This window comes from Chiloscyllium punctatum, chromosome 2, assembly GCF_047496795.1.
Source record: "Chiloscyllium punctatum isolate Juve2018m chromosome 2, sChiPun1.3, whole genome shotgun sequence".
NCBI lineage: Eukaryota > Metazoa > Chordata > Chondrichthyes > Orectolobiformes > Hemiscylliidae > Chiloscyllium > Chiloscyllium punctatum.
The window spans coordinates 34,534,630-34,550,527 of NC_092740.1; the positions used below are offsets into that span (position 1 = coordinate 34,534,630).

At 40.6% G+C, this 15,898-nt stretch overlaps 1 protein-coding gene across 1 annotated transcript in view; it reads right to left on the reverse strand.

The window, feature by feature from the left end:
* The window catches only part of LOC140495995 (ufm1-specific protease 2-like), an 81,958-nt gene that overhangs the window by 10,950 nt on the left and 55,110 nt on the right, over positions 1-15,898 (reverse strand). Inside the window, exons 8-10 of the mRNA XM_072595403.1 lie at positions 8,878-8,999; positions 3,043-3,110; positions 429-553 (exon numbers count right to left, since the gene is read on the reverse strand). Of these exons, the coding sequence (XP_072451504.1) occupies positions 429-553; positions 3,043-3,110; positions 8,878-8,999 (315 nt within the window). The remainder of the gene's footprint in view (positions 1-428; positions 554-3,042; positions 3,111-8,877; positions 9,000-15,898) is intronic.

Sequence of the window (15,898 nt, forward strand, 5' to 3'; positions counted from 1 at the left end):
CCTCTCTAGATGATTATAAATCCTATTTCTTATAACCTTTTCCAACACTTTACCCACAAACAATGTAAGGCTCACTGGTCTATAATTATCAGGGTTGTCTCGACTCCCCTTCTTGAACAAGGGAAAACATTTGCTATCTTCCTGTCTTCTGGCACTATTCCTGTAGACAATGCCGACATAAAGATCAAAGCCAAAGGCTCTGCAATCTCCTCCCTGGCTTCCCTGAGCATGATTATGGAGGGAAGGTCATTGATGAAGCAGCCGAAAATGGTTGGGTCGAGTACACTACTCTGAGGAACTCCTAGAGATGTCCTAGAGCTGAGCCCACATCGCACAAGCAAATCAAAAAAACTAATTTAATTTCAATGGAAAACTCTATAAATTCATACATGATTTAGAAAACTACTTTGGTGATTGTGTATACATACCTTTTCAGTTATGGTGGCCAAGTCATCATTTCCTGTGTACCCTGTGTCTAGGACAAGGATTTTTCTGATATTTGCTTCTTCATTTACTGCAATCCCCAGCACGACACATGCTGTAGATTCAGCAGCTGTTAATTTGGTAACAACATTGAAATTAGTAAGAAGTCAGGAATTAATAAATCAGCAATAAATATAGTGATATCAATAACAACACAGCACAGAACAGGCCCTTTGGTTCACCAAGCCTGTGACAATTCCTAATTCTTACTTAGACCCTCTACTTATTGCCCATATGCCGTTTCTATCTCTCTGTTCACTTCCCTTTCATGTGTCTATCAAGATATGCCTTACAAGTTGCTAATGTGCCTGCTTCCACCACGCAATGTTTTCCAGGCACCCACCACCCACTGGGTGAAAAGTTTTCCCTACACTTCTCCCCTAAACTTTCCTCTTCTCACCTTGAACCTACACCCTCTTGTAGTTAACTTTTCTACCTTGGGAAAAAGTCTCTGACTATCCATTTTATGCCTCTCATAATTTTGTAGGTGTCTATCAGGTCACTCCTCAGCCTCCACCTTTACAATAAAAACAGTCTGAGTTTATCTAAACTATCATTATACCTAAAATCCTCCAGACCAGGCAACATCCTGGTAAACCTCCTTTGCACCCTCTCCAAAGTGTCCACGTTCTTCTGGTAGCGTAGTGACCAGAATTGGATGTAATATTCCAAATTTGGCCTGACCGAAATTTTGTACTGCTGTAATATGACAAGTTTTCCGATAAATGTTGTATGCACCGTGACCACCTTATCCACCTGTGTTGCCACTTTCAGGGATCTGTGGACCTGTACGTCAGATCCTTCTGTATGTCAGTGCTCCGAAGGGTTCCACCATTTATTGTGTAATTCACATCTGAATTTGATCTTCCAAAATGCACCACCTTGCATTTGTCTGAATTAAACTCCATCTGCCATTGCCCAAATCTGCAATCTATGTATATCTTGCTGTATCCTTTGACAATTTGTCATTTACATAAATCATTTGGATGCGAGCATACGAAGTACAGTTAGTAGGTTTGCAGATGATACCAAAATTGGAGGTGTAGTGGACAGCGAAGAAGGTTACCTCAGACTACAACAGGATCTTAACCAACTGGGCCAATGGGCTAAGAAGTGGCAGATGGAGTTTAATTCAGATAAATGCAAGGTGCTGCATTTTAGGAAAGCAAATCTTAGCAGGACCTATACACTTAATGGTAAGGTCCTAGGGAATATTGCTGAACAAAGAGACCTTGGAGTGCAAGTTCATAGCTCCTTGAAAATTGAGTCGTAGGTAGATAGGATAGTGAAGAAGGTGTTTGGTATGCTTTCCTTTATTGGTCAGAGTATTGAGTGCATGAGTTGGGAGGTCATGTTGTGGCTGTACAGGACATTGGTTAGGCCACTGTTGGAATATTGCATGCAATTCTGGTGTCCTTCCTATCTGAAAGATGTTGTGAAACTTGAAAGGGTTCAGAAAAGAGTTATGAGGATGTTGCCAGGATTGGAGGATTTGAGCTATAGGGAGATGCTGAACAGGCTGGGACTGTTTTCCCCGGAGCGCTGGAGGCTGAGGGGTGACCTTATAGAGGTTTACAAAATTATGAGGGGCATGGATAGGGTAAATAGGCAAAGTCTTTTCCCTGGGTCGGGGAATCCAGAACTGGAGGGCATAGGTTTAGGGTGAGAGGGGAAAGATATAAAAGAGATCTACGGGGCAACATTTTCATGCAGAGGGTGGTACGTGTATGGAATGAGCTGCCAGAGGAAGTGGTGGAGGCTGGTACAATTGCAATATTTAAGAGGCAGTTGGATGGGTATATGAATAGGAAGGGTTTGGAGGGATATGGACCAGATGCTGGTAGGTGGGACTAGATTGGGCTGGGATATCTGGTTGGCATGGACGAGTTGGACCAAAAGGTCTGTTTCCATGCTGTGCATTTCTATGACTCTAACTTTGCTAACCAGTCTCCCATGAGGAACCTTGTCAACGTCTTACTGAAGTCCATATGGATCACGGTGTCTACTGTTCAGCCCTCATCAATCCTCTTTGTTACTTATTCAAAAAACTCAATCAAGTTTGTGAGACCTGATTTTCCATGTACAAAGCCATGTTGACTATCACTAATCAGTCCTTGCCTTTCCAAATACCTGTAAATCCTGTCCTTCAGGATTTTCTCCAACAAATTGGCCACTACCAATGTCAGGCTCATTGGTCTATAGTTCCCTGGCTTTTCCTTACCACCTTTCTTAAACAGTGACACTATGTTAGCCAATCTTCAGTCTTCCGGCACTTCACCTGTGACTATAGATGATACAAGTATCTCAGTAAGGGGCTCAGCAATCACTTCCCTAGCTTTCCACAGAGTTCTAGGGTACACCTGATCAGGTCCTGGGGATTTATCCACTTTCACGTGTTTCAAGACATCCAGTACCTCCTCCTTTGTAATATGGACTCGATTTTATAGAACACAATAAAAGTGTTCTCTCAAAATTATGTGATTTATTAACCACTTTTCATGCAGATTTAAAATTATTTCAAAAGTTAATAAAGAAGAAATAACAACACCATAAACTTACTAAATGCCACAGGAGTCGCTTGTTCTTTGAAATGAATACTAAGGTCAATTGGTTCATCAACTTCTGGTCTGTAAAAATGAAAGCACTTAATATTATTGAAAGGAAACTACTTATAGGAAAGAGAGCAGAAATTGGGAAGGAGAATGTGACAGGTCTGTTTCTGGGAGCAAGTACAGAATATCTATTGTGGCGGATGGAATAGAATGATCGAAGGTTTATGTCGTAGAACAGGCTACTTGACCCATTGTGTCTGCACCAGCTGAGAAATGACACACCCAACCTAACCCCACCTGCCAGCATTTGCTCCATATCCCTGCCAGTAACAGGGCTCCAGTAAAGGGTCTCTGCCTCTGCTACCCTATCAGCCATCTACACCCTGTGAAAAAGAAATGTTTGCCTGCCCTCTAACTTTTTGAATAATTGTTTTAAATCTATTCCCACAGCCAGTGACCTTTCTGCTGAGGTAAATAGGCCCTTCTTATGCAGTGCTTCCAGGCCCCTCACAATTTTGTACATCTCAATCAATTCTACCCTCAGGCTCCTCTATTCTAATGATAACAGACCCAGACTATCTAATGTTTCCTCATATCTGCATTTTCCTAATCCTGACAACATCTTTGTAAATGTACCAATACCTTCTCTTGAGAAAATGTAATGGTTTTGTAAAGATGTGACCAGAACTGCACACAGTACTCAAGTTGTGGCCTAACTAATGATATATACAGTTCCAGCATAACCTCCTTGCTCTTATATTTTTTCTGTCAGCTAGTAAAAAAAGCATTCCCCATGACTTCTTAACCTGTCCAGCTACCTACAAAGATCTCTGGACATGTACATCCTCTACATCTCACAGTATTGGGTATTCCTTTGCCTTGTTTGATCTCCGCACTTCAAACTTCTCTGTGTTAAATTCTATTACAACTTTTCTGCTCACTTGACAAGTTCATTGATACCTTCCTATAGTCCACAGTTATCTCTTCACTATCAAACATATGGCCACTTTTTTGTGTGATCTGCAAACTTTTTGGTCACGTTCATTATATTTACAACAAAACCATTATTACATAAAACAAAAAACAGGGGGTCTAGTACTGAGTTCTGTGGAATTCCACTGGAAACTACTTTCCAATCACAAAAACACCTGTCAATAATAATCCTTTATTCCTGCCACTGTGCCAACTTGCTACAATACCTAGATTCCATGACTCTTTTTAAAACTATTCTTCTATGTGGGGCCATGTCAAAAATCTCCTGAAAATCATTTAGACCACATCAACTGCACTGTCCTCGTCAATCCGCCTTGGTACATCTACAAAAACTGGTTCATTAGACATGATTGTCCCTTAATGGGTCCTTGAATTTATTCCAAAAGTTTGCCTACTATTGAGTTAAACGGACCTATGTCATGCCTCAATGCAACAGCGCACTGGAGGGCCAGCTGCACTATTTCCAGAGTGATACAAACGTTAAAGATTTTATCAAATTACATAAAAGCCCCCAATTGATATATCTTTTCAAACCCACGTTATCAGAAAGCATGGACCAGGTTTCTGTACTTTCAAGAATCACTATTTATTACAAATAAATAGATTCTAGCTAAAGTAAACAATAATGAACCATTGACATATAACTTGATCAGTTAAGATCCTAAATCCCTTATAAAACTTTTCCATTTGTACACACCCATATATACACACAGAAGGGCACAAAGAAGTTGGTGTTATAGATGGAGAGAAAAACTGTGAAGGCATTTCAATCACCCCTGTCCACAGAGTTTACTGAGATGATCTTTTTGCATGCAAAAAGCATTCCCTATGACTTCTTAATCAAGTTATTGACCTGTCCTGCTACCTTCAAAGATCTCTGGACATGTACATCCTCTACATCTCACTTCTCTAGGTAATTTTCACTTGCTTGCATTGTGCACTGAGCCACTAGTTCACAAATTGTCAAAACACTGACTTATTGGTGAAAAGCAACAGTTTACAGTAACTGTTGAGGGAAAATAAACTGGCTGTCTTCGGGTTTCAGATTTTTTTTCTGCAGCATTGGAAAGAGAGAGAGAGATGCCAGCTCACTGTCCAAGAGGTCCAAAGATTTCTGGCTAAATTATTCACAGCTGCAACTTCATCAGCTATCCAGGAGTTAACCACATACTTGTTGGCAGACAGATGGTCTTTGTCAGCAACAACTGATCACAACTCCCACATGCCAATCAGCTACTTGTCACCAGATCAATTTCACTTTATATCTAGCTTGCTACGATACCTTCAATCCTGTGGCATTTTTTTATTATTACCTCTGTGCCAACCTATCTACACTAATCCCATTTTCTAGTATAGTGATGCATAGCCTTGAATATTACGACTTTTCAAGTGCTCATCCACACACTTTTTAAAGGTTGTGAGGTTTCCCTCATCTACTACCCTCCAAGGCAGTGGATTCCAGATTCAGGTGAAAACCTTTCTTTTCCACAAATCCCCTTCAAACCGCCTGTCTTTCAACCTAACATTATACCCATTTATTACTGACCCTTCAATTAAAGGGAACAGCCTAATCCTATCCACCTGTCCATGCCCTCATAATCTCATACACCTAAATGAGGACCCTCCTCAGCCTTCTCTGGTCCAAAGAAAACAACCTGAGCTTTCCCAGCCTTTCATCCAAGACAACATCCTGGTGAATCTCTGCACCTCTCCCGTGCAATCACATCCTTCGTATCGTTATGTGACCAGAACTGCACATGATATACCAATTGACCTGCATGTTGGTGACTTTCTTGAATTGTTAGATCTGAGCTTATTTAGGCAAATGGGAAGTATCCCATCACTCTCCTTGCTTGTGCCTCATAGATTATGGACAGGTTTTGGAGAGTCAAGAAGTGAGCAGGATTCCTAGCCTCTGATCTGTTCTTGTAGCCACAGAATGTATAAATGGCTTGTCCAGGCTTGACCAGTCAGTGGTATCCCTCATTACATTGATTGTGAGGTATTCAGTATATGGTAATGCCACTGATTGTCAAGGGGTGATAATTAGATTCTGACTTGTTTGAGAAAGCCTTGCCTGGCACTTGTAAGACACAATGTTATTTGTCACTAATCATCCAGGTCTTGCTGTGTTTTGACAGGTACTGCTTCAGAACTTGAGGAGTCATTGTGCAATCATCACTGAACATCTCTAAATCTAACATTCATTGGAGGGAAGGTCAAAGAATAAGCAGTTGAAAATGGTTGGGCCCAAGATACTACCAGAAATATCCTGGAGCTGAGATGACTGACCTCCTAAAATCACAGCAATATTCCTTTGCTATATATGACTTAACCAGCACTTTCCCCGATTTTCAGTGACTGTAATTTTGCTGGGGCTCCTTGATGTCAAATTTGATCAAATGCAGCCTTGATGTCAAGGGCAGTCACTCTCACCCCACCTTCAAGTTTGAACCAAAGCTTTAAAGAGGTCAGAAGCTAAGTGGTCTTCATGTAATCTAAACTGGCTTCAGTGAGCAAGGAATTATGCAGCAGGTATTGCTTGACAGCACTGTTCTATAACCCATTCTATCGTTTTATTGATGATTGACAATAGACTGATGGGGTGATAGATAATTGACCGGGATGGACTTGTTCTGCTTTTTGTGTAAAGAAAACACCATGACCATAAGAAACTGGAACAGGCCGTTCAACTTAAATGAGCTTGCTCCAACATTCAATAGGATCATGGCTGATCCGACATCCCTCACGTCTAATTTGCTGCCCTTTCTCTGTAACTACTGATGCCCTAATTGATCAAGAATATCCCAAACTCAGCCTTAAATGTACAAAATGACTCTGTCCCTGTAGTTGTCTGTGGCAAGGAGTTCCAAAGACTCTCAATCCTCTGAAAGAATACATTCCTCCTCATTTCAGTTTTACATTTATTCTAAGACTATGTGTTCTGCTTCTAGTTTCTCTCATGAGGGAAACCATTCTCTTGGCATTTATCTTTTCAAGCCCCTTAAGAATCCTAAATGTTTCAATGATAGCATCTTTCATTCTTCTAAACTCCAGTGAGTAGAGTCCCCAACAGTTTAGCCTTTATGCATAAGACAATCCCTCTACAAAAGGGATCATGACATGTTTCCTTAAATTAGGGGACCAAAACTGCTCTCAGTGTAATCTCATCAACACTTTGTATAGTTGCAGTAAGACCTCCCTAACTCATATTCCAATCCCCTTGAAATAAGAGCCAACATTCCATTATCCTTCCTGATTACATGCTGCACCTGTGTGCTAGCTTTCCGTGCTTCATGCACAAGAACCCCCAAGTCCCTTTCTACAATTGGGCTTTGAGCTGATTTCAATATCTCAATGAGAGTGGGACATTTTCACGCATGGCTGTGCGATTTCATGATAAATAGTTTGGTATTGTTGGATTGTTTTCCTCTGCTTACTCATTATTATAGAAATAACATGCTCTCCTCCTTATGAAGAACACTTCCTAGACTGTTGAACACAGGGCAGCGTATGCCATGGACACATCTCTGACACTGGTTCTGAAATGTAACATTCCTAAGTCTCATAAAAGGGAAGCCTCCTGACCCATACATATGCAATAATCTAAGTAAGAATTAAACAAGGTGTCTGAGCAAGCAATAATCCATAAAATGGACATCCTGTGTTGGACTTAGTGAAAACCTTCTAATTAAGTGCCAGTCGGACACCTAACTGGGCAATGGCAGGCCTTACCTGAGATCAAGGATGACCAACTCCGGCCAAAAAACTAAGGAAGACCTCACCATGGGGCTCCTGGTGAGACCTTGAGACCATTGGTGGGAGTGTAGTGGGGGAGATGGTGTTAGGGTTACCAGATTCTAGAGTGGAGTTGGTGAGGGGGATTATTAGCTGCAGCAATTCTGATTCTATCAGCTTGGATCCTAGGCCCCACAAAAATGATCAAAACTCGACAGCCCCCCACACAAACCGTCAATCTGCCACAGCCAGTGCTCACCCAGGCATAAAGCCTTAGGTGACAAACGGGATCGGGAACAAAATGTACTTCAAGAATGCGTAACCCAGGATGCAGGGCAAAAGGCCAAATTAGGGATGTTGCCAAAAAATCTGGAATTGTTGTTCACCCTACCAAGATCCTGGAAATGTTTGGAGGGGGTAAATAATAAACGATCATTCCCAAAAGAATACTTCAGAAGATTTGGCAGGGGTGGAATGTTATCTCTGTAAAATCAAAGGAAAAGTTAGTATAAAATTTAATGCAGAATGTTTATTACAACTTGGAATATTAACTACAAAAGTAGTTATAACCAGAGGCTGTAAACAGACAAGTATCCACAAAAGGAGAGTGAAATTATCAATACAAAACTGTCAGAGAAATGGGACTGAAGAAGGCAGCTCTAACTGACAAGCTATCACAGATACTGGATTAGTGGTGCTGGAAGAGCACAGCAGTTCAGGCAGCATCCAACGAGCAGTGAAATCGACATTTCGGGCAAAAGCCCTTCATCCCCGAAACGTCGATTTCGCTGCTCGTTGGATGCTGCCTGAACTGCTGTGCTCTTCCAGCACCACTAATCCAGTATTTGGTTTCCAGCATCTGCAGTCATTGTTTTTACCTCTAAGCTATCACAGATGCAAATTCTCAACTTGTCATCTTTTGTGCTGAAACATTTATAATTTTGTAATGACCTAAGCTAAAATGAAAGTGTACATAAATTAATGTGCAAAGCTTTTTTCTTTCTTTTCAACAACTTTGTTCATATCTGCTCATATAACAATAAGCTTCAACTGTATCTTACACCGAAAGGCAGACCGAAATATAATTTTAATTATCATTTTGCTTGCATACCGGATATCCTTGGTGGTAGTTGATATACTAAAAGCATTTAATATTGCTACCATCTGTTCAAGTGGAATCCAATCTTTTCCTTCCACAACATTGACAAATCCTTCATCAAACTTTGTCAATATCTGAAAATGCAAAATAACACTAACTTATAAAGTAGCAATTCTTTATTTTGTATAAACACTAGTGCAACTTTTGCTGCTTTTTGGAGTGAGGCCCTACACCTAAACTACTCACCAGTGTCATGCAGTACTCTTTGCTGCTTCCAGGCATCCTTCATAATTACTTAAATAAGTAGTTGATCAATTTTTAATGAAAGATCATGCAACTAAGATCATAGTACAAAATTCATGTAAAGCTAGATGAAGTGCAATTCTTGCTTGCTCTACAATGTTTCTACTGGAGGCGAACGAAGAATTAATAGGAAAGGATTTGATCACTTTTCCTTCCTCTTGACAGCTCCTTCCAACTCCAGCAATACTGGGTATACTCAGCTCTCTTTTAAGTCTTCCATTTATTTGAACTAGTGATGTTCCCGAGCATATTGAGAATTCTCAATGTCCAAAATGTTCCCCATTCATCCATGAGTGAAAACAATCTTTTACTGTTTACTCACAGCAAGATCCAATGTTTTGTTCCATCCTTTACTGCCTTCTGACCTCTCACTGATCAGAGAATATTTACTCTCAAACAAAGAACAGTACTGCTGGTACTTCTGGCTCTGTCAAAGATGGTGACCCCACTATCGATCCATCCGTCTCTATACCTCTCCCCAAAACCCTAATCCCAATCTCCTGATCCCAGGACCTTTCTTTGCTCCTCATTCTGCTCAAAAAGCCCATTCACCTCATCGGTTTTTCTATGGATTCTGAACTTTCTGGCCCGAGCTCCATGATTTATCCTTTAAGAAATCGCCCAAAGTCTCTAACTCTTGAACCAATATTATCCAGGTTGTCTTTCTCACCTGAGCTCTAATCACAAACACTTAGTTCACTTCTCTTTGACCACCAGTTTTGTTACCTTCACCCTCTCTCTCTCTCTCTCTCCTCTCGCCCGCCCCCCCCCCCCCACACCGACCTGAGGCCCAGTTTTTTTACTGTTCTCATAGTCCCAAACTCCCAATGGCATGACTATCCTTCAATCAAAATCTGCCTCCCAATCCTTATCCCGATTTAAATATCTTTTCCCTTTTATTATTTTATTGGATATGGAAAATGCTGGCAAGGCCAGAACTATTGACCCCTGTCTAATTTCCCTTGAATAAAATGGCTTGCTATGCCATATTTAAAAAAGTAGTCAAGTATCAGCTACATTCCTGTGGATTTGGAATCATACTGACATGACATTTTAAACATAAACTAATTTAATATCCTTACATTTGAAAGAAGATGCCTTTAAATATGTAGGATGCTGTGTTTTGAATTGGCTGCAGAAGCCACTTAACTTGGAAGCTAGTAAGGTCTACAGGAAATAACAACATTGATACTGAAACAGCATTGTTAATAAACAAACACAGAAAATGTTGGAAAAACTCAGCAAGTCTGGCAGCATCTGTGGAGAGAAAAACAGAGCGAACATTTCAGATGAAGAAGAGTTATATGGAACTTGAAAAGTTAATTTTCCACAGACTGCTGAGTTTCTGCAGCATTTTCTGTGTTTGTTTCAAATTTCTCACATCAACAATATTTTGCTTTTATTTGAATAGTATTAAGGAACTGATTTGCATTAGCATAGTTGAAACTGACAATAAGTAATAGACATCTCATCTGCAGGAATGGAAAAAAGAAACTTATTAAACTCACTATGCAAGACAAGACCCTACAGTCTCTCCTCTTTTTTTCAAATTTTAAACTTTGACAATGGGATATTAAGATTCCTTCATTAACTGGGGTCACCTCATTGTGTACCACTAATCATTACGCAACTAAAACTTACCTTGTGAAACGCTATCATTATAAATTGCCTGTTGGTTACAAAAGACAGTAATCTCAAAAAGGCCTGCAAGATGGAATAATAAGATCTCCTTCTCCCTCTCTCAATTGTTTGTTTTAAGCATGGATCCTATCTCTGTTCCAAATTGGAATACATTACAGAGACAGAAAAGTTAAAAATAAAAGAAACCTGAAGTGCCACAGCATCCACCCTAGAAAAGCACTAATTCCAGTTTAAAAGAGATTGTCTCTAGAAGAAATGACTGACTGCAACACTATCGGAAATTCAAGATTACCCAAAGGAAGCTCAGAATATATACTCCTTTTTAACTTTTGAACTTTTTAAAAAGATTTATTTTTATTGAAAAATAGATTTTTTAATATTACAACAAATATAATTCAAAGCAATACAAAGAACACCCAAAAAATGTAAAAAACCTAAACTGCCCTCAGGTACAAATGTATAAATATGTACAGAAAAATATGTACATAAAAAAACTCCAACTGGCAACTTAATTAAATAAACAATAACCAACAACAAACCAACAAATAATAATGACTCAACTCAGCCAAACAAAACATTCACTCTTGAATATCGAGAGCATTAGTTTTCACATATTCATACGTTCGCAGATTCCCCCCTCTGGATATTGGACTTGTAAAGCACAATCATTACGGCTATACAAAAGGCCTTTATTAGTGTAGCAGATAAATCTGCGTCCAGATATTCCAAAAAGAGGCGCCATGTCTTATAGAAATTCTCAGTTTTGTGGTGTACCATACTTGTGAGAAAATCCAAGTGAGTATGCTCCATAACAATCTTCCACCAATGCCAACCCACTAGGCCCGGGGGATTTTGGGATACCCAACCTATTAAGATATCCTTTCTTGAATAGAAAGTGAGGATGTTGAACAGCTTTTTCTTATGCACATCTACACGGAATACACTAGGCAGGCCAAGATGAAGCGAGATCAGGTTCTTCTCCAGTCTTACACCCAAAATCCCTTCCATTGTACCTGCCACAGCACTCCAGTATGTTTGAAGCTTACCACAGGATCAGACATAATGGGTAAGAGTATGCATACCAACCTTGCACTTGGGACATGTTAAAGATACCCTTGGTTTAAATTTTGATAAATGATCTGGAGACAACTGGACCTGTAGAGATTCTTCAACTGTAAAGCATGGGTCCTATTGCAAATTGATATCTTTCTTGCATTTTCCCAAATATCTTCCAATGCCTCAACACCTAGCTCTCTCTCTCTCCCACACCCTGCAGAGTTGATCAAACTCATCTGAGGGGGCACCCTCCAATTGATGATATCAAGTGCTGACAGAAAGTGTAATCTTAGCACTGAGCACCCTCCTCTCTATGTCAGATTTGTTGGGATCAGTCAAAAGTGTAGTCTTTTTTTGAATAAAATCGCTAACTTAAAAAAATGAAAGAGGTCCCTGCTAGATAGCTCGTATTTCCACACTAACTGATCAAAGGACATCATTGTGTCTCCCTCAAATAAATCGCCCATGCAAGACACATCCCTCGCTGCCCAATGTTTGAATCATGAATCTATTATCCCCGGAAGAAAACCCAGCATATCCACTATAAATCTAAGAGAAGACGTTTTGCCATATTGCCTTCCCTCTGCCAAATTGCCCTCTGTGCTTTAACAGTATTGATAACTATTGGATTATGGCAATATTCCTTAACTGTCCTCATTTTGTCTAAAAACAGCAAGCTAGTAAGGGGGCACCTGCCTGAGAGGTTTCGATATCTAACCATATTGAAAGAGGGTCCCACAGGCTCAATCACTCACGTAAGATAAAAGTGAACTTAGTTGATCATTCTTAATGTTAGGGAGATCCACTCCCCCAGTCTGTGAGGCAATTGCAGTTTAACTAATTTAATAAGGAGCCACTTACGATGCCAAATAAAGGAGCTAAACCAGCTGTTCAGTCTCCTGAACATTTGCTTATCGAAAATCAGGGGGAGCATCCGTATTGGGGACAACAAATGTGGGAGAATATTCATCTTAATAAGCGCTATCCATCTAACCATGAGACCGGAAGCGCCTCCCATCTTTGAAGGTCTTGTTTGATTTTGTTGAATAATTGAACAAAATTAGCTTTGAACATGCCCAAAAATACAAAACCCAACTGTGACCACTTAAGTGGGAATCGATATTTGCCCTCAAGACCTTCGTCCACATTCGTAAGACCACCCATAGGCTATGATTTTACGAAATTAGTCTTGTACCCCGAAAAGGTGCCAAACGCACTGATGCATTGTTTCTGGTGAGGCACCGAAACTGCTGGATTTGACAAAAAAATGAGGACATCGTCCACGTACAATGAAATCTTATGTAATTTTGACCTCACTTTTGGAGCAGATATACTGGGATCCCTACAAATGGCCTCAGCCAAAGGTTCAATCACCAATGTAAAATGCAATGGCTAAAGGGGACAGCCCTGCTGGCTGCCCCTAAAAATGTTAAAATTGCTTGATCATACTCCATTGGTGATGACCGTAGTGAGAAGGTCACTGTAGAGAACCTTTACCTATCTTTAAAGGCTTCACCCAAGCCAAATCGCTCTAGAGTATAGAAAATGTATGAGGTAAAAACAATGACTGCAAATGTGGTAACCAGATTCTGGATTAGTGGTGCTGGAAGAGCACAGCAGTTCAGGCAGCATCCAAGGAGCAGCAAAATCGACATTTCGGGCAAAAGCCCTTCATCAGAAAATGTACAGCCACTCAACTCTGTCAAATGCCTTCTCTGCACCTAGAGAAATCACCAATCGTTGTATAACTGTTGTTGACATGCTTGAATTACATTAAGCAGTCTCCTAACATTATTGGAGGATCTGAAGCCCTTTATGAAGCATCAAAGGAGCAGGAACATCGACACCTCAGGCAAAAACCCCTCATCAGGAATGACCCGAGGTGCCGATTTTCCTGCTCCTCAGATGCTGCCTGACCTGCTGTGCTTTTCCAGCACCACTTTAATCTAGACTCCGATCTCCTGCATCTGCAGTCCTCACTTTTGCCTAGCCCTTTATGAAGCCCGTCTGGTCCTCTTTAGCAATAGAAGGTAACACAGTCTCCAGCTTTAACGCAAGAGTCTTAGGATTTTGAAGTCCACATTTAAGAGTGAAATGGGCCTGAATGACCACAGTCCTCCGTGACCTGCCCTTTTTCAAGAATAATGGCCCCTCTCAGAGATGGCAGGAAACAATCATGACTGTATGAGTCATTGAACATGTTGAGCATTGGGCCTGACAATATGCTTATAAATTCCTCATAGAATTCACTGGGATGTCCATCACGACTGGGTGTCTTTCCACTCTGAAGCTGCTTCATAGCTTCCTGCAACTCTTGCTCTGATAAGGGGGCATTGAGAAAAGACTCTTGTTTGGGGGTCACATCCAGGAGCTCCAGATCCTTAAAAAAAGACTCCATCTTGGCCCACCCCTCCTCACAACCCTCAGGTTGGTATAACTTCGAATAAAATCTCTGGAATGCCACATTAATCTTTTTGAAATCACATGTTAGGTTCCCAGACCTTTCCCTAATCGCCATAATGGCTTGAGGGGCGCTCCTTTTCCTGGCGAGATATGCTAAGTATTTGCCTGGCCTGTCACCATGCTCATATAACTTTGCTTTGCGAAAGTAAGCTCTTTCTTTGCCGTCTGCGTGAGCATGGAATTCAATGCAGACCACAGCGCCTTAATCCTCTGTAGCTTGGTTAACGAGGGCCTGTCAAAGTAAGCCTTCTCGGCTGCCATTAATCGTGCTCCACAAAAGTATTATCCTTAAGGAGAAAGGGATCCATTTGTAAAATCCCTACCTGTAAGGTGGAGACACCTCCAGATGTCCACCAACTCTAACTCCACACACAGATCCACTGATTGTTTAGTTTGTACAGAAGATATCGGGCATCCTTTGGGCAACCTGTCTCCTGTGGGATCCATGAGACAATTGAAATCTTCCCCTATAATGATATGCCAGGACTCAAGATCGATCCATTTAGAGAATGCATCTTCCAGAAATTTGAGCGGATGGGCCGGAGGGCAATAAACATTTAAAACACCATATTCGTCGCCATTTATCAAACCTCCTGTGTGTGTCTTTAACACACTCTATTAACTTAATTGGGAGATTCCTCCTAACCAATATAGCCACTCCCCTACTTCTGGTACTAAAAGATGAAAAGTAAACCCAATCAAAGCCATTCTGCTGTAGTTTCAAATGCTCCCTATCATCCAAGTGTGTCTCTTGTAATAAAGCAATATCCACCTTTCCTTTCTAAGACTTGAAAGTACCTGCTTCCTCTTAATTGGTTAGTGACATCCTTTGATGTTTGAGGTACAGCATTTAATCAAGTCATTCGCCATAATCTTCTGCAGTAACATTTAGATTCCAGAGAGGAGGAACTCAAATTACAAATAGCCAAGCCTTATTGTCACAAGATCCATCAAACATAAAAACTACATAAACTAAAACCACTGCAATTAACAAACCTACAAAGATATCAAAGATTATATACAACAAAAAACAAAAAACAAACCAACATATAAAGCGCCAACGGTGCTGAATAGGGGAACTCACCCCTTGCCGAAAGGAGAAAACCACACATCCAAAAACCCAACTTCCCACCCCACTGCCAATACTGCAGCCCAGGCAGTTAAATACGTGAACTGGGCATAAACTGCCCGTAAGTAGGCATTTAGCCATCCCAACCATTTTCGCTCCTCCTAGCTAGAGCTGCACCACAACCATAAGCAGCAAAGAAAGAAAATACACCATGGAATAACAATGTGAATAAAGACATTTTGAAAAAAAGGTCGGTACCCCACCCATCCTTTGGTATAACTTAACTTAGAACTTGAAAGTACACATCTCAACCGCCACAAAGCATAGTTTAGTCCAGATTATTACCAATAAAAAAAGGACGAGAAAGCCCCGACCAGACTGCCTCTTTCTTTAAAATAAAAAAAAAGACATTCCCAAACAACACTACTATTTGTACATACTAAATTGTTCAGATTAAGTTAATTTGTCCACAAATTCTCTTGCCTTCTCCGACGTGTCAAA